We start from the raw sequence: 19,430 nt of genomic DNA, 5'->3' as shown, positions 1-19,430 counted from the left end.
AGCTCGAAGAGGCAGGCATATAGATGTTGGGTAAAACTTAATTTGTGTTCAACAATTCCAATAATTAATGTGAAGGAAGGTGCGGGCAATCACCCCTTTCAACGAGGATGCAACAGCCAAGTTGGTCGGATGTCCCTACCTCCAACTAGGTACATTACCTTAGGTACTGTAAATGGCCCCACTTCCATCCCCCACGTCCCAACGCCTCAGGTCTGCCCGAATTCAACAGTACTTCTGCTAACCACAAGTTTCCCAATGTTGGAAATGGGCACATTGCCCATTATATCGAAAACCGCTACGGTAGCCGCAAAGTCCTTGAGGATCCAATTACGGAGTTCGACCGCGAACAAAGAGTCGACGCCATATGCCGACAAAGGCTTTTCGACCTGCACATCGTCGGGTGAAATTGCCATGGAACGGCCGAGTTTCTGCTTGAGCCCCTCAACAACCACCCTGGCCCGGTCCGTTGCGTCGGGAGTGGCTCTAAAAATGGCACCAGGATCACTTGCAACGGATTGACCGACTGCCTGGTCAGCGCTCTTCTCATTGCTGTGCAGGAAGGTCGTGAACAGGGGCCGGCTGAGCATCTCCGGCGGCTCTTTGCATTGGTCCAAGAACTCGTCTGGCGTGCGCAGCCCAAAAAGCACACGTGCATCCTCGCCAGATTTTTGAGACGATGACCTTGATGGATCACAACATAGAGTCAATAGCGCAAGCAGCTCCTCCTCTTCGAGCTTGTGCATATCTTCAACCAACTTGAGGTGTCGTTGATAGCTTACTTCCTCGGACACGATGCCGACGTTTTTCATCCAGCCAACGTCAATCGATATGTTGCCACGTAACCCCAGTCGTTGGCGATGTTCGGCAAGCCAATCTTGTGCGGCACACCCTGCTGCGTAGTTGGCCTGGCCCGGGCCACCGATTGTACCTATGAGACTCGAGAGGAGGACAAAGAAGTCTAGATCCGGAGTGTTGAACTGGCTATGCAAGTTCCAAGATGTCTTCACCTTGGACCGCATGGTAAGGTCCCACTGGGAATGGCTCATGTTGGCAAACACGGAATCTTGAAGCACCATGGCGGCGTTGATACAACCTTTGACAGGGGGCATCCCGAGCCTGTCATGACAGTCCTTGAGTGTGGCGACTAGAGAGGCTTCATCTGCCACATCGCACCTGGGGGCCTCAATGTTGACACCTCGGCTGCGTAGTTCCACCAACAGCTCGGACACTTTCGAACCTGCCTCGCCCGCACCCGACCGAGATGGGAGAATAATGTGTCGAGCCCCACGGCTAGCCAAAAACCTGGCGAGTGATCTGCCAAGCCCACCGGTTCCTCCGGCAATCAAATATGACGCTTTGGAGTCGAACTTCCAGTCTCGACTCTCAGTGATCATTTGTGGCACGATGTCGTTCCGATCGAGTGTAATCAAGCAGCGACCAATGTTCTTACCACCTTGGAGCTGCCTGAAACCTAGCTCTATGTCCGATGCTGGGAAAATATTGAGGACGGGCCCAGGTGGACGTATCTTGCCATCGACAAGGAGTTGAATGATATCGCGGAGTAGGCGCGATGTTAGCTCAAGGTTGTTCAGAACAACGTCTCGGAGATCTAACGCAAAGTAGCTACGGTTGTGTAGGAAACCACCCATCGGAAGGGCTGCGTTGGCATGTTGGTCGGCTTCACCAATGTCAACGAACCGACCAAAGGGGGCGAGAAGAGCCCATGAGGCACGAAGCGCGTCTCCAGAGAGTGAGCTGAACACAACGTCGACGCCTCGTCCGTTTGTCATCCGCTTGACTGCTTCGGCAAAGGAGGTATCACGACTGAAAAATATGTGATCTTCCGGGATCCCCATATTGTTGACGAGGAAGTTGCGCTTGCTGTCGTCGGAGCAGGTCGCAAAGACTTCAGCGCCCAGCATCTGTGCAATCCACACAGCCATCTGTCCCGAGCTGCCAGCCGCAGAATGAACGAGAACCTTTTCGCCTTTGCTTAGACGAGCTCGATCCGCCAAGCCAAAGTAGGCCGTCATTCCCGGGATGAGGACTGAAGCGGCAATCTCAAATGACATGGAGTCAGGTATCTTGCACACAGCTCCCTGCGGGGAGCGCGGGAAAGCCCTCATACAGTTTGGCGATACCATGACTACCCTGTCTCCCGGCTTTATATTCTGACAGTGCGGTCCAACCCTTGTGACCACACCTGCGCAATCAACACCCAGGTCATTGTCACTTTCCATCTTGCCTAATGCAACGAGAACGTCACGGAAGTTGATGGCCCATGATCGAGCTTCGATTTCCACTTCGTCTCCTTCGACCGGTCTGTTATGGTCTGGGTCCTCGACGAAAGCCAACGACCCCAAAGTTTTATCTGCACCCACGCAAAGCTTGACTGGACCCTTGGAGAGCCATGGAGCCCTCTGGATCTGTGGCCGTAACAACGATACTAGCTGCTTGTTTTGTCTTACATCCTCGACAACACGCCCGGTGATGATGCGACTGTCGCGGTAAATATATTCACGCTCCGGGCTTGCGTATGAGCCGAAGGCTGCATCGAACACCTTGGCTACGCACTCCGCATGTGTGCTGCTGTCTTGACCAGACAGGCTAGACTCAATCAGCAAGCTGACAAGATTTTTCCCTGGCTCTTCTGTTCGGACGGTTCGCATCCACCCGAGATCAGCGCTGCCCTTTGCACTTTCATCATCTGATGAATTGACTCGAGTAACCCAGAGCAAGTTTTTCGTGCGATTGATCAAGTCTTGAATAGCATGAAACTCGGCAGGTGACGGACTCGCCAATACTGGACGCCACATATCTATCATTGATATGAGGACATCGTCCTCTCCAATTCTTATCCCAGCAGCTGTTTTGAGGTCCAAGATTCGGGAATCACGTCCTTGCGCTATTTGATCCCGGACCAGGTCTGCCGCTCGGATTTGGTCTTGTTCGTTAATGTCTTCCACCAAAAACAGCAGCTTGGATGTATGCTTTTGGCGAATCAGGTCATTCTCGGCCGTCGCGCGAGAGACAATAACACTGAACAAGTGAAGTTCGTTGCTACTATAGTCTCGAAGACTCAGCTGTCTCTCGGAAAACCCCGTTTCTGTAAAAACCCAGTCCCACATGGACTCGGGTATTGCAGCAGACAGGCCACGCCATTCCTCCCGCTCTCCCCACCAACCAGGGATCAATCCTGTTGAATAGTTGGTTATAATATCGTGCGGGGCTATCGTCTCGAGAGCCAAAAGAAGGCCCCCTGGCTTGAGCAACTTTCGAACGTTACGCATGGTCTCGAGAAGATCCTCTGTGGCATGGAGGACGGATCCAGCAATCACTATATCGTATGCGCCCTCCTCATATCCCTCCTTTTCGGTGCTATTTTTCATGTTGAACGTCTTAAACACCATCCTCTCCCGGAGTCGTCCTCCAGCGGCTCCCCAGCGTGCCTCTGCTGCCTCGAAGAAGGCAGGAGAGACGTCTGTATATGTGTACGATCTGAATCTCTGCGTGCCAGTCTCTGCCTCAAGCGCTGCCAGAATTGGCAGTATGGTTCCAGTGAAGCCACCCGTTCCAGCACCCACTTCGATGATCCGCATGTTTGGGTTCTCATGGGCGGCAAGATGGAGGAACTTCCGCAGACGATGGTCACAAACCTGAGCAAACATGTCGGCGTAGAACAATCCAGCTTGGTCAGATCCAAACATTATTTGCAAAGGATCTACAGCGCCAGTCAGAATCGGTTGCAGATCGCGCATGAAGGCGCAGTGTAGTTGCCAGGCAGGTCGCATAAGCTCGAGTTCCCTCATTTCCACCTCGAGCTCCTCTTTGCTCAATCCCCTGGGTTTGACTTCTGTGTCTTTAAGATATTGCCTCATCCATGTCAAGTGCCTCTGCATGGATTCCGGTACGGTTTGGTTGCTGGTGTCTAACTCATGGAGACTCGCAGCAATGGCTTCAGTCATGGCAAGCCGCAGCTTATCGAACTGTGCAACCAATGTCGCTTCGTCCTTGTCTGGAAATGTGTCGGCTTCGCACTCGATCGCGAGCTGCTCTGCGCTGAGCAGGCTCATCTGTGGCTTCCAATCGATCCGATGAAGCAACTTCCGGCTGGAATCATGGCTCTGGGGACCAGTGCTCACAGCTGCCATAACCATGTTGTCCATGCTGCACAGTATAGTGCCATCGTCCGAAATGGCATAAACGCGCCCGTTGACGCGAGACCGCCCGCATTCCTCTGGCAAGCAGGCAGCATAGAATTTGACGGAAGTTGTTCCAGGGGCCTGCCAGTTGTGCGATGCAGCGAAATATGCGTTGGTCAACTTGAATGGAACGTTTGTACTTGCGGAGGACAGTGAAAGCCCTTTGGTAGTGCTGACGCGCAGCACCTGGAATGCGGCATCAAGAACCGCCGGATGAACAATGCTGGCTGTCTTGTATCGACCTCCAGGATCGCGACGCTCGAGATCGATGTGACCTATGGTGCCACCAGATCCATCCCATCGAATATCATCTAGATGACTAAACCAGTCTTTCCACTCAATGCCAAGCTCTGCGGCGTCATCATAAAAGACTTGCGGGCTGATTGGTCGTGTGCAGGACTTGTCCGCGCGCCTAACCTCATTCACAAGACGAGCATGAACGAGTTTCCACTCGTCCATCTGAGCCGGTGACGCGCCACCATATCGAACCGAGAGTCTTGCGCGGAAGCAATCTACCCATTGGTCATCCAAATAAGCAAAAATCACAACCTCTGACTGAGCCACCGCCTTGATCTCGTTGGTCATGGATTTGATAGGCCGAAGTCGGACCATCACCTCGGTCCGCTCTTCCCACCTCTCACGAATGATAACTGGAGCAACGAATTCGGCCTCGTGTACCTCGTAACCTAGCACCTCGCGATTTGGTATTGCCATCTCTTGGACTGCCTCGATGGACATAATCAACATGGCTGCACCCGGGAGTATCACAGTCCCACTCACCACGTGGTCACCTGTCCAGGGTGCTGATTCGACACTCCAGAAGCTGCGCCAGCGCGGTTCGAGAGGGTTCCAGTCGTAAAATCGTGCACCGAGAAAATCGCCCGATGTTGTTGGCTGACGAAGGCGGAAATTGCGACTAAGGCGGGACTCAGTCCAATACTTCTTGCTGCGGTCAAAGGGGTACGCAGGCAGATCGACCAGAGGTACGATACTAACTCCTGAGTGGTTGTTTGCGGCTGGGATGTCCATGCTGTACCCTGCACAGAAAAGCTGGCCTACTAGCTCGAGGGCTGTCTCGAGGGCCGAACGGTTCCTGTGCAAGACACAAGCGTATCGAATTTCTCTTTGTGATTTCTTGATAGCGGTTTTCAAGGTGTCCAGTACCGGCCGACGCAAGGCAGGGTGGGGCCCAACCTCAACGAGATCGGTAATACTACCAACTTGATCCTTGAGGGCTGAGGTGAGGGTTCGAACGGCGTCGGAGAACTGCACGGGGGAGACCATGTTGTCGACCCAATACTGAGCCTTAGCAAGCTCGCTTGGATCTATGGTTTTGCCTGTGACGGACGATACCATAGGAATCCTCTTCGCTACATCCGGATTTGCGCAGCCGTGAAGTACGCCCATTTGGGTTAAGTACTCGCTGGCTATTTGATTCATGTGTGCCGAGTGGTAAGCAACACCTGTATTCAGCTTTTGTGCAAAGATCCCATCACTTTCCAGGCAGCTCTTGAGTGCATCTATAGCTGCTTCGTCCCCGGCTAATGTCACGTTCCCAGGGCTGTTTATGCAAGCTATACTGATGCTGCTGTCCCGAGCCAGGTCTTTGTCGGCCAGATAACTTGGTATGTCTGCTTCGGGAAGGTTGACAGACATCATGGCACCGGGGGTTTGAGAGGCCTGCAACTGCTGCTTGAGATAGCCCGCAAGCTGCCCCCGCACAAAAGAAACCTTGCACGCCGATTCTAGCGAGAGCGCCCCCGCCGCGTAGGCAGCTGCGATTTCGCCCGAAGAATGGCCCACGACGGCCTTGGGCACGATTCCAAAAGCCCTCAAAAGATCAATCATCGCGATTTGCAGGGCCGTCGACAAGGGCTGGCTGTGTGTGGGCAGGTTTATGGTCGCGGTATTGCTCAACTCGTCAAACAATGACCATTTGCAACCGAGTTTTTGGTAGACATTATCGATACGCTGCAGGGTTTGCTCAAACACAGGGTATCGCAGTAAACCACGGCCCATATCGATATACTGCGCACCTTGGCCGGTGAAAATGAAAGCGACACCGAGTTCTGACGTTCCTGTGCTCCTTGTTGCTTTAAAAGATGACGCGAGGATGGATTGACGTGCGACGCCGGCCGGTGTCGATGTTACCGTGGCGAATTGGCGCCAAAGCATGAGGCTACGGCGGGTCGCGAGCGTGTAGGCAAGCCTATCTAGCTTGTGACTATTGCCAGAGATCTGGTCTCTGTGAAAGGTTTCCAACTGTTTGCCCATACGACCAAGAGCCTGTTGGTCTGCAGCGGACCAAACGAGAATACGAGGATGCTCATGCTGATTTCCATTTTCGTGAGTGGCTTCGTCATTTTGGTGCTTTCCTGTCCCGTTCGTTGCAGTTCCATTGTTTCCATTTATTTCGCTGCTGTCATATGACAAGCTTTGTTCGTTTGAGTTGCCAATGTTATCGCCGTTTTGCCTCAACCCATTCTGCTTGGACACTGCCCTGTTCGGCCTGGACTGGATCCCGCTGAGCTCTTCTTCGACAACACCTTTTGGTCGTGCATCGGGATTTGGTGATCTAACAGTGTTGTGGTTTCCATTCAATCCCGTTTCCTCGAGATAGTGCAAGGCATCGTCAACAATAACATGAGAGTTGGTGCCTCCAAATCCGAAGGAGTTGACCGAGGCTCGACGCAAACCTTCGCAAGGCCACGGTATAGCAGCTGCTGGAACTTTGATGTTGTACTTCTCGGTTTCCAGTTTTGGGTTAACCTTCTCAAAGTTTGCCTGCGGTGGAATGATGCCACTTTCAAGTGCCAAGATGGTCTTGATTAGCCCAGCCAGTCCTGCACATGCCTCAAGGTGGCCGACATTGCTCTTGACGGAGCCAACAAACAATGGCGTCTCTGGTGTGCGCAAAGGCGCAAATATACGACCAATGGCTGCCATCTCGATGGGATCTCCTACTGGAGTTCCGGTTCCGTGGGCCTCAAAGAAACGGGTTCTATCTAGAGGCAGTTGGGCCTTTTCGTAAACTCGACGAATCAAGTCCGCCTGGGAATCAGAACTTGGCTGCGTCAAACCAGGAGTGCGCCCGTCCTGATTAGAAGCGGAAGCCCTAATGACTGCACGGATCACATTGCCGTCCCGTATTGCATCTCTCAGTGGCTTGAGGACCATGGCAACGATACCCTCGCCTCTGGCATAACCATTCGCACGATGGTCGAAGCTGAAGCATTTGCTGCTGGGGGACAGAAAACCTTGAGCAGATAGCATCTGGAAGGTGTTGGGTACTAATATGACGTTTCCACCGGTCACGAGGGCTGTGTCCGCATTGCCGCTTAATATGGACTGACATGCCATATCTACGGCGAACAGACTGCTGGAGCAGGCAGAATCGATATGGATGCTGGGTCCACGTAGGTCAAAGTACCAGCTCACTCGGTTGGGGATGATGGACGCAAAGGTTCCTGTTGTGGCCATCTGGTGATGGTCTTCTGGGTCCATGGACCCCATACGGCTGTAATCGTCAGACATGGAGGCTGAAAATACTGCCGTGTTGGACTGCTTCAAGTCCTCGATCGGGATTCCGGCTAAGGGTAATCAGGGTCAGTATATTTCTTTTTGTTCTCCATCAGTGCTTAGCTCGACTGTCTTCAACCGACCATTCTCAAAAGCATGATATGACGCCTCAAGGGTCCATCTCTGGAGTGGGTCCATGGATGCCGCCTCTTTGGCCGTGACGGAGAAGAATGGGGCATCGAAGACGGCCGGGTCTTCGGTGATGAAGTGACCTCCTCGACATTGGACCTTTAAGCGTTGAGCAAGTTAACTTTGTCATCAGTCCAAGTATGCTTCGTTGCTACATGACTAAAATACCGACCTTGTTATACTGGTTTGACTTGACAGCGCCAACATTGATACGATCTTCAGGCCAGTCTGTTGAAAGGTTGGTCCGTGTCTCGAGAACGTCCCAGAAGTTGTCAACGTCGTCTACGCCTTGCGGTAGCTTGAAGCTAAACCCAACCACGGCGATGGGTTCCTGCATTGTGGAGTTCTTTATCGCAGAGAGAAATAGCTCTTAGATGTTCACGAGTATAGTGAAGATAAAACGAAGTCTATACGATTCTTACGGAAGTTGATCTCCAAGTTAGGCTTCTATTTATTGCTTTCCAATACCAGGGGACGCATCTGCAGGGTCTCATATCCGATCTATGCTAGATGTGCATTCCAAGATCTCGGGACCACCTTCCATAGTCCTGGGTCTCTGCCTCAACAAAAAAAAAAAAAAAAGCAATTTTCGCAGACTACGGGGCCAGCTACCTGGAAGCACTCGTCGGTCTGGCGGATCCAGGTCGAAACTCAAATCCACCCTGCTTATCGTTACCTTGATGCCTACCTTACCTAGTAGGTACTGTGCTTGAAACCTACGGCCCGCCGACAACGACTGGGAAGATAAGGTGCCAATCAGTAAGGGAGCGTATACATGCCGCTTGGCGGAGTAGCTGACTGACTCTAGTAGTCCATCGGGAGGGTCTAGAATTACATTAGTTCCTGAGGCTGTGTGGCGAATTGCGAAGAAAAGCCGCAGAATAAGCAGCAGCGGCCCCCTTACTTCTGCGGGAAGGATCCTTTATTGCCTACCCGAAGGAATTACTGATCAGGCAGGTGTTGTATTAGACCCCCTCGGAAGGATGCGAGGTGTGCTGTTTGGGCATTATGCTGACATGTAGTCAAGGAACATGTTCTGTTTCGGCCTCTCCGTGGTCTTGGCAACGGCCGTTTCCATAACCAGTTGCCCGGCAGCCCGGGTTGAAGAAGGACCGCAATCTGTGGGAAAGATGACGAACCGTGGCTTTCTTAGCTGGCCCTTCCCTGTTTAAGTAGTTTTGATGGTTAGTTATATCAGTACTCTTTTGTGTACCTTGGGTTTGCCTGAGTTTACCAGATTGATGGTTCGAAATATATTTATTTTGCTTTCAGGGCTCGTGTGATCGGCATCTTCGTTTACCTCTTTCGATGTCAGGCGAGAGCGCATTTGCGGGGCATATCTCACCTCTTCATGCTGCTGGAGACTGACAAAAGGGTAACTAACGATGTACATAGATTTACCGACATAAGTGGGTTCTTCATCTTCTTTTTCCGCGACTTTGTTCTCCCGCAGCCCAGATGCTCTCACCAAAACCGTGTTAAGTTTGTAGACATGTACTACAACTTCCTTGGGAGACATCAAAAATCTTGTTCTGCGCTCTACAAACAAGGGCAGTAGAGCTTGGGTACTTGGTCATGCAGAGAACGCTTTATTATCTCATGAATGCCAAGGTATGCATTTGCCGGTTTCACATCCCTTCTGTTTGCCAGGCACCAGGGGAACTTCCCGATCTTGGCATGGGGCCTCGGGATGCGGTGAGCATTTTTTTTTTTCTCTTTTTTTCCCCTCACCGGGGGTAAAGCGAGATTTATGTAATACACAGTAACATGGTCGGATGGTATTTCTCGTTACTACTAGTAGACGAATCAAAAAAAATGACTACAAGGGCCCCAGTTTCGCCCTGCATAACCACATCAAATCAAGACTCTCAGCGAGGTCGTAGTAATGGATTGTACAGTATATAATTCCCAATGCAACATCACAGTCAGAATGGGTCTCGCGATGTTACAGTACGTAATACGATGGTATTATAGGATGGGGTCTTTGGTCAGGGTAGGGGCTCCATCACGGTATGTGGAGCCGGGGTTAAAGTTTGCTCTGGCTGGTTACTGTACAGTGTACGCAGGGTTGAAGAGAGAAAAAAAAAATCTTTTTTTTTTTGTTATTTATGCGCTGCGGTGTGGTACCCTTTTATTTCGTCTTCGTCGTCTAGCGAGACGGAAATAGCCGAGGCCGTGACGATGAACGGGAGGGTCTGCGGCCCCTTTGGTCCGGGCGGTTGTGGTTCGGCTGGGCAGCGGAACTATATTACGGCAACTAGTCTAGACTAGGGGCGACGGGCTGCCCCGAGGAGGGTCGTTTGATCATCTTGTGTGGGGGATCAATTGGGAGAATCGATCAAATGCCAGTTAGTGGCTTTGTCGTTTATTATTCCCCCATCTTTCTTGTTAACCCTCTTCTCTCCTCTACTCTGGGCCCTGCATCTGTCTCCGAGAAACCAATTGATCTGTCCCTCCTTAATTGACTCAATCGAAACCTAAGATGTTCCCTCTTTTTTTTTTTTTTTTTTTTTTTTTTTTTGTGGAGCTATATTTCACTCCATACACACACAGTCTGTTCAGGAACGCAGTCGCTACCCCATCTATTGCATGATTGGTCCATTGGATGAAGGGGTTCATCATCTGTACTAATTACCATGTACCACGTACATAAGGTAGGTACGGATAGTATACAATGCGGTATGTAGGGAACTGAATCGTACACACTTTTTATTGGTTTTCCCGCCCCGCCTGCCTCCTTTTACTCGCCTTCAAATTCTCTTACAGATCATGATGCTACGTCGGACCATCGTTGTAGTCTTCTAGCTTTTTCTTCTTCTTTTTTTCATTTTTTTTTTTCTTTCACCCCGCGTGTGTCCCATTTTTCTCCGTCCTTTTTACCCTCGTCTCCGTCTCCTATGTAGCAAGTCTTGGCTTATATCCCGCGTATTAATTACCCAGGAACGGCCTTTAGGCGAGCTTAGCCTATCCCCATATCCAGGCCGCCAGCTCTCCGAATCACGGGCAATCGAGAAGCTGTCCCACTAGTCTGTAGCATGAGTTACTACCATAGTAGGTCTACAATCTTATCTGGGTGGGGTATGGTATGGTATGGTATGGCATCTTGCTAAAGTTCAGATGGCTGGATGTTGTACCGTGGACCATGTCGTACCTACGCTACTTTGGGCTGAACTCAACTTTGGTACTGTGCTTTGTGGGCTATGGACAGGCTGTTACTGATTCTGGCCTGAATAGGTATCTTTCATGGCATGGTTTTCCACTGTAGGTAATAATTCATAGTAGTGGTCTTATTTGAAATATTTTGTTTTAGTGGGCATACGGGGCAGCCAAATTATCGGTAGTCTAGCCGACCTTCTCCAACTGTTACCTTGCCCAAGTCTTGGAGGCGTTTTGACGATGTGTACTGTGATCCGGTTTGCGGCTCGCGAGTAGCAGTTAAAATAACTGATCTACGTACATACAGCTCCTCGGACAGGATGAGCAGTTTTTCTCGAAATTCAATCTCCTGTCTACCGTACCTCCTACGCAGTCTTGGGATCGGCAGTAGTGAACATCCTGGTTTTTGCACAGGAAGGCTGGCAAGGCACAGGGGTGCAAAGACGCGGGAGAACTACGGGTAGCTCCCCTTGCAATGGATGGATGGATGGATGGACTGACAGGACCAGGGCCTTTCATTGGGCCCGTAATTCATGAACTTCCCACCTGTGGTGATTGGATTCGGTTGTGAGCATACACGGAGTTGCATTTCGTTTATAGCTGTACCAGTAATGCTAATACAGGGATCATGACATGTTGGCCTGTCACCTCCTAGCACTGTCGTCTGGTCTGTGTACGAAGACGGTGTGAGATGGCGCAAGAGTGAGATGATGCTGACATGTATTCTCCTCACCCAACACCTACCTTGGTAAAAAGGTGACCATGCAATAACATGTTGAACTGTTGTGTTTATGCGGAACGACCTTTCAATGGCTCATTTCGCAGAAATTGACTTTGAGTCCCTTGACCAGTTTGTCCCCTTGTTAGATCGAGGCTTGACGACCAAACTCTAGATAGTTCTGGGCCCTGATCATCTGATATGTGGAGGTTACGCACGCACGACTCTTTCCAATGCAAGTTTGCGCGATCCTTAAAGTAATTCCTTACCAGGCGATCGGCTCATCCAAGCCCAGAATCAAGGGCCCGGGTCCCTCGAGGCGGAACATGGGTGAAAGGGCGTCGAACCTAGGCAGAGGTGGTCATCTGAAAGCAAGTTGTCTTTTGAGTTTGTACTGCATGAATATTCCTGCCGTAAGTTCAGCACATCCTTACCCTATACAACATAGATCCGTCATAATCTCCCGAAAGAAAAAGAGTAAATCATATATAGCTTATCGAGCGGTATACCGGAAGGAGACAGAGGATCACGTTTGCAGAAGACAAGGGGGGTAATCGAAAGTTTTGCACAGCTGTCAACCACGGAGACAGGTTGATATTAGAAACAAGGTCGAATGCGGGATCGTCTCAGTCAAATGTACTTGTCTGGAGACAGACCCTCAAAAAAATAAAATAGAGAAGATAAATAAATAAATAAACAGAAAAATAAAAGAATAATGCAGATCTGGTCCTCAACTGGAGACTTTCAGATGACGGGAAACTCGAATGCTGGATAGAAATGATCTTGGGTCGACCGGGGGAGTGGTACCATGCACGAAATTACATTTGTGCAAGACGCATCTTCATGACATGCTTGGTGTCGTTCATAACTTGAATCATCCTGACTGTGTCATGCCTTGGTGTCGGAATCACGTAGTGTATAACCTTCTGCCCTACGACACTAAAATTCATTGCCTGCCCACGCGACCGACCACTTACTTGTTGGCAAAATACTCTCCCGCCTACGCCATGCTTTGAAGCTTGAGCATTTTTGGCTGGTATAACAACAGAGGCGAGCTACCGTATTGCGCATTAAAAACAGGCCAGTCCTGGTTTGGTCTCCAATAAAATCTTTGTACCAATCTCGCTCCCGGTGGCCTCACTTGATGTGGTAGCCGATAGAAAAATCCACATTGCGTACCATATCGCAAAATAAAAGCAGGCCAGCAAGGACAAGAGTGGATTCCGATCGGCAGAGGTCTGTTTTCTACCTTGCGGTCTTGATGCTTCGGTTACCTTTCGAACCCAGCCATTGCTGTTTGATGGGGTAAAAGGGGGAGCACTGATCGTCTTAGTTGTGGTTTTTTAAGGTTTAGTTCCTCTGTTTCTACCCGGCGGCGCCTGTGTCAGGCTGAACAACCCTGCCGTGGGAAGATTCCATGGGGTCAGTGATAAATGGGTGCAGCGTCGCATTCAGAAACTTTTTCATGAAACCCCTTTATTTGCGCCTCAAAATTCACCAGCCTCTCGGTTGGTCGACCTTCTTTTTTTCTTGTATAAACACTCGGCCGACAGCTTGTATTCTTTACAAACCAGCAAGCCGTGAGCCTGCATGCTGCTCAGTCTTCGCCTCGGTCGCAGCTTCTCGCAGTCTCTTGCGCGGTGCCTATAACCTCGCCCTACCAGCCAGCAGACTCTCTTACCGATCGTCCCGCTCCATAGAGCCGTTGGAACATCATGTCAGGAGTAAATAATCCTATCCCTCACCTACCTAAGGACCAACAGGAGCAGATCCTATCTGGACCTGCTCTGGCTCCTCCAAATGGAACTGTGTCCAACTTCGACAATCCCTCGAACGAGAATGGCCTCGCGATAGGAGTTATGTCGCTCTGCATCGCAGTGTCCAGCTTGTGTCTATTGATCAGAGGATATCTCGCTGTACTAGCCAGGCGGGTGACAATTCCAGAGGTCTTGATCGTGGTGGGTTATGGCTGCTATGTCGGATGGAGCTACTGCTGCTGTAAGCAACAACATTTATTCGATATGCCACCGTTGGGAAACGAAACTAACACGTCTTTCTCTTTCTGTTCTGCAGTCGAGGTCGTATATGTCCCGGGTCTATTTGTGCATCAATGGGATGTCGTGATGAGGGATATGATCCCTCTAGCATATGTAAGTCTATTCTCTTCAGAAAAAAAAAGCCTCCAAAAAAACTACGCACTGCAACTGCCTAGGGTGTCTTGGACTAACCCCTGAAAACTCTTCTCGACTGCCAGTACGTCTACATTGCCGGAGTCCTTTACTCGATTGTCCTCCCGTGTCTCAAGATCGCCATTTTGGTTGAGTGGATGGAAATGTTCACGGTGCAGAGGAACTTGTTTTGGTGGACCTGCATTTTCCTCATCTTCTTGCAGACCACCACCGGCATTGTTATTACCGTGCTGCTAAACTTTGTGTGTATTCCTAACGCCTCCATCTACGACCTGACTGTGGCTGGAGTTTGCAACATCAACAAACACTCCATAGAGCTCGCGTCGGCGTCTATTCATCTCTTCACCGACGCTGTCATGCTCTTCCTCCCGCAAAAAGTCATCTGGGGACTCAACATGTCAGTCAAGAAGAAGCTCGGTGTAGCGGGTGTCTTTGGGCTGGGTGTGCTGTAAGTTTTTGCAACCCCTTTTTTTTTTTTTTTTTTTTTTTTTCTCTCGCGTACATGACAACTTGAATCCACCGAAAAAGAAGAATCTCTCAATTTCCACATGGAAGTCACTAACCCACGGAACTATTTTTTTTTCTCCACCATTTCTACAGCGCCGTAATCTCAGCCATCAACCGAGTCGCTGCCACCGTCATATATGCCGACGCCACCGATGTAACCTACACGCTCGGCCCCGTCATCTTCTGGGCCTTTGCCGAGATGACATGCGGTTTCGTCATCTCGTGCCTGCCAGCAGCACCCAAGCTGGTGCGCGAGCACCGCGTCTTTCACCGAATCAAGGCCAAGCTGGGCATGAAGCTGACGACGGCGAGGAGCGGCGCGTCGGGCTCCAACATCTCGCGCGGCACGACGCTCAACAACACGCAGCAGGGCACGGCCCCTGGCAGCAGCGCCGGCGGCGCCAAGGCCTGGCGCAAGATCGAGGACGAGAGCGTCCAGCTCGGGGACATGACAAAGTCGGACTCGACAGAGTACCTGCAGCACGAGGCCAAGTCCGATGCCGCCCCGACAGAACGCCTCAGGGCCACCACCGTCACGGTCAAGCAGGAGGTGGCCGTCGAGGAGGACCTCGAGCGCGCCACAAACGGCCTGCCGTACGGTGCGGACCCCATCGCCGATAGCGGACGGTTCGTCTCGTCCGCGTGGCACGATGGTCCCCAGAGCCGTGGCGGCAAGAAGAGTTACTATGGCAACGCGAGGTAATTCCTGGTTGCAACCCTTTTTTTGTTACGCTGATGGCTTCCGCTGCTTCCGGTGTCTTGTTGCCGGGGAGCGGAAGAATGTACTACCTACGTATGATAAGCAAACGAAAACAAAAGACCACGATCAAGTGTTTTTTTTTTGGAGGCGGAAAAAGAAAAAAAAAAGCAGTATTGTTTTGTATGAGATGGAGTTATTGTTGTCAAAAGTTTGGCTGAGTTTGCCATTTAATCACAGGATAGATGTTATATACCAAACCACATTGGAAGATTCTATTGGAGAAATCATTCATCGTCTGCATGCATCACTGTTGTTGTTTTCTTCTTTCATTTTGCTAGACCAAGCCTCTCAACACATACACACACCAATCCCTCAATTAATGTGAGTCCTAGGGCTCCTAAACACCTAATCGGCCAATTAAATAGGGGTAATAAACGGAGCTGGAAACAGCAGGTTTAACAGATTGTACATAGTATGTCATTACAGGGTAAATTCGAATATAGCCGGGTTGGTGAGCACAGGCGGTACAAAGTGGGGCTTGCCAATTTGTACCATGTACTACGTATTTATTTGAAAAGGTGAGTTCGAACACCGGATCCGCATTTTAGTCGCCCCTCTCTTCAAGACTGTCCTGTTGCTGGGCACTATGTGATAATAATCGCGTTTGCCGCCTGCTTTTGCCGAAACTCTATTTTGACCCTTGTCCAAAGCCCCGGTACCAGGGTTGCAGGGTGCCCTACTTTCTGTGGCGGGCAGAAAAGTGAGAAGAAAAAAAAATAAAAACAAAAAAGTAAAGGATTCGGGGAAGTTTAAGACGAGAGCCCGTGAAGAGCAGGGTTACCCGTAGATCTTCTACTTTGTTGGGCATGCCATCGATGATACCATGTTGTCCCTAGCCGAGCCGTTTGTAGGAGTGGGACCCCGAAACAGTCCGTTGAGCACTTATTCCCACTTCCCACACCTCGGTGTCGTTTTGAGCATGAACCTTGCTGATTATGGTCAGGCAACCACACCATGTCTCCTGGATAATTCAGGGTCATGCAAATTATCAACCCCGCCTGTCAGCAAATGCTAGTCTAGGCAACTAGGTATACAGTGGATGGGTGGAGAGGTTTGTCAATTTTTGTTGTTCAACGAATTTTATTATTTCTTATTGATCAATTTGCACGAGTCCCTCATCATTAGCTGCTTCTCTTGAGATGTGTGAGTGATTCAAGCATTAATCGGCTGCACAAACCGCAAGCTTTCTGCACTTTCTGCAAGGGTACGGGTAGAATATATCGTATTACATATAAGGGATTCGTTATAGACCATCGTGAACGTACAATTATAGCCCAATGAAGGCCAAGACCCTCCTCCCTATAACAAGTTCTGTACCTGATCATTCCGAGTTTCCTGTTCATTTGCTCTCGAGCTCAAAGCCCCTAAACTCAAAGTACTTCTTGAACTTGGGGTCCTTCAAGAACGCATCGACAATCTCATTCTCGATGGACAAGGCAAACTCGGGCCCTTCATCCTCACCCAGTGGCCCCTTGGTCCGAGGCGGGAAGATGAGGAGCAGATTCTCCGTGACGACCGGGAACAGGTGGCGGTAGGCGTGGGGGCATCCGAACCCAAAGTCGTAGCTGTCGAGGACGGCCTCGCGCCAGTCGGTGGTGACTATAGTCAAGGGCGGGAACGAGTTGACGCGCGTGAAGAGGCACGTCTTGTCGCGGACGACGGCCAACTGCGCCAGCGTGGCCTCGAGCGCCTGCTGCGTCATGCTCTGCGTCATGGCCCGGATCTTGGCGGCGAGCTCGTACAGCGGCGCCGTCTCGGCCACCTGGGCCGTGGTCAGCTGCTCCGGCAGGCTCGCCGACGCGGCGGCGAAGAAGAGGTTGCGCTGGTACTTTTCCGCCACGGGAGGGTTCAGCCGGCCGTTGAGGCGGAAGTTGATGGCCTCGGCCAGCAGCGGCGCGTCCTCGTCCTTGGCGCCGTACAGCACCCGTCGATGCTTGGTCAGGAGGCGCCACAGCAGCGCCGTGAAGGCGTCGTACGTCGAGATCCACTGCTTGGACGGGTCCGTGGGCATGGCCAGCTTCTTGAGCTCCTCGGCTTTGCTCTTGGGCAGGTGGAAGAGCAGACAAGACGATGGTTTGAGGTCCGGGTGACGCTCCGGAGGCTTCGGTCCGTCCACCTTTTGCGCCGATGCGACGTTGGCCGTGAAGCGCTTGCCGTCCGTTATGGCGGCCGGGTCCCAGGGGGGAGGGGCCGTGCCGTTCATGGCCGCTGCGCAGTTGCCCGCCAGCTGACGCGCGCACCAGACCCAGCCCATGATGTCTTGGCAGTAGTGGTGGTGGTTCATGACGAACATGAGCCCTCCGCGTATAAAGTTGGCCTTGAAGGCTGCCAGGACGGGTTTCTGTGAAGAAAGATTCGGCGGTACATAGTCAGCTTGGGCAAGCCTTGAGCCACTTATCAACATTATTGACTTGTAAATGCCATGTAAAACCTACGTTGTCAGGATGGCACTCTGGCTTCTCTCCATACTCCATACCGGGAGTGCTAAATCGAACAGTATCACCAAGGTTCTTGGTCGCGAAATGGACCTTTTCAAGCTCTTCAAAGGACGGCACGTCGGCAGCCTCATCCCAGTACTCGACCATAAGGTCGACCGTGTCATCCTTCCTCTTGACGAACGAGTGGTCATCATCGTCGTCGTTCTTCTCCATCCTGCCCACGAGGTGCCGGCACTGGGAGAGGGTCCTCTCAAGGCCAGCCTTGAGCGCCTCGACCACCTTGGGCCGCTGACTGTCTTCGAGCTTGAAGTAGATGGCGTACGAGTTGTACGTCATGGCTGCGAGGTAGTCCAGCGAGGTGGTGTGTATCCGCTCCTCCTCCGCGTCGTTCTCCCAGCCCAGAGGGCGGAGCTTGTACAACTCGGTCTTGTTAGGCATTTTTGACGAACAAGCAGCGGTGGAAATTAATCTCTCTCTCTATTATGTACGCTGTGTATTCTCAGAGGTGCTTGAGTGGGAAAAGAAAGAAAGAAAAAATTGCCAAACAAGACTTGTAAACTGAGAAGTATATCAACCCCTCACTATTCTTGTGTTTCAATATGTAACCCCTCCAAAATCCCACTCCTTCGAGGGGAATAGTGTTGGCGTTGGTTGCCACTTCATTGTTCCCATGCATTGACAAGGGGACCCAGAGGAGCATCCTATCCTTCTGAACCACCTTGGGTAACTGGTTTCAGGATACTTTTGTGCACCTGGTTGGTTAGATGAAGCGCGCATCACTTTTATGGTGATTGTCTGCCTTAAGACCTTCCCTGATCACGTACAGTCCTGCCATGGCCAAATGGCACCGTGAATCATTACCACTACGGGGGTATTGGTGAATATCATACGCACTAACGGCGGTGTGTAGAGCGGAGCCGACTAGGGTGGCACGATTCAGTGTATGTGCCATTGACACCTTGGCACAGTGGCATGAATACCGTCCTTGAACCCAGGCGAGAAAATTATTATCAATTATTAATTCATCACCTCGGCACACACCCCATGACCGGTAATCGTATGACCACCCACCCCGACGCGCATATGCGACAACGATAGCCAAGCGAGTGTTGAGTGTGCTTACTAGGACTTTCTGGTAAAACAAAACTGGAGGATAGGGGTCTGCATTATGACAGGGCAACAGACAGGGCCAACCACACCACAAGAAATGTCGATCTTCATGACTTTCAAAGGATCGGGTCGTGCACGGTTTCTGGCCGAAGCTTCTCGGCCCGTTGCTGTGTGGAGACTTTGCTATCGAGACGATCCGTCAGTAATACGAAGAAGTATCGTATATTGAAGTGAAGCCTGCCGCGGCCTTGGTATTGACTTGCACTAATGTATGGTTGTGTGGAGATGTTGGCATGCAGGTATAGCGTACCACGAATTACGAACCAAAAGCTTTAACCTTTCAGGCAGCCTTGCCTCACGGTATACAGAAAACCTGACTTTCAACCTACAAGTGACCCCGAGCGCAACCCCCAATCCATATGGGGTGTCTAGAAGACCAGCAGCATACAAATGCATGCTCCGGATACGCTAAATGTATTATAGTACGTCAAATAATGGAACTTCTTGATGGTTGCTACCCCTCTCTGCGCCAATGCAATTGCGGTATGGGCCTCGAGGAAGACACGTAACTGTTCTCGGTTGGTATGCGCTGCTGCACAGATTTGTGCCTCCTCGTTGGCGCAGATCTTTCATTTACTTATT

The 19,430-nt window shown here is 51.0% G+C and overlaps 3 protein-coding genes across 3 annotated transcripts; 1 reads left to right on the top strand and 2 right to left on the bottom strand.

The window, feature by feature from the left end:
- Positions 1–206: 206 nt before the first annotated feature.
- On the bottom strand, positions 207–8,256 carry PgNI_11370 (uncharacterized protein; the record flags this gene model as incomplete). The annotated part of the gene is made up of 3 exons (XM_031131337.1): positions 207–7,792; positions 7,865–8,009; positions 8,083–8,256. Coding segments are annotated over 3 exons (7,905 nt in total), but the record flags the coding sequence as incomplete, so codon positions are not given.
- A 4,462-nt stretch (positions 8,257–12,718) lies between these two features.
- PgNI_11369 (uncharacterized protein) lies at positions 12,719–15,551 on the top strand. Its single transcript, XM_031131336.1, has 4 exons — positions 12,719–13,782; positions 13,858–13,934; positions 14,039–14,421; positions 14,574–15,551. Exons 1-4 carry the CDS (start codon positions 13,500–13,502, stop codon positions 15,181–15,183), a joined length of 1,353 nt encoding a protein of 450 aa, XP_030977041.1. The 5' UTR covers positions 12,719–13,499; the 3' UTR covers positions 15,184–15,551.
- Positions 15,552–16,366: 815 nt separating this feature from the next.
- PgNI_11368 (uncharacterized protein) lies at positions 16,367–18,572 on the bottom strand. The gene is made up of 2 exons (XM_031131335.1): positions 17,676–18,572; positions 16,367–17,581 (listed from the first exon to the last, which is right to left on the bottom strand). The coding sequence occupies exons 1-2, from the start codon at positions 18,114–18,116 to the stop codon at positions 16,580–16,582; spliced, it is 1,443 nt and encodes a 480-aa protein (XP_030976916.1). The 5' UTR covers positions 18,117–18,572; the 3' UTR covers positions 16,367–16,579.
- Positions 18,573–19,430: the final 858 nt, after the last annotated feature.

This window comes from Pyricularia grisea, chromosome VI (assembly GCF_004355905.1).
Source record: "Pyricularia grisea strain NI907 chromosome VI, whole genome shotgun sequence".
Classification (NCBI taxonomy): domain Eukaryota; kingdom Fungi; phylum Ascomycota; class Sordariomycetes; order Magnaporthales; family Pyriculariaceae; genus Pyricularia; species Pyricularia grisea.
Note: the sequence above shows the minus strand (reverse complement) of the source record. Positions and strands in the feature narration are given on the sequence as shown.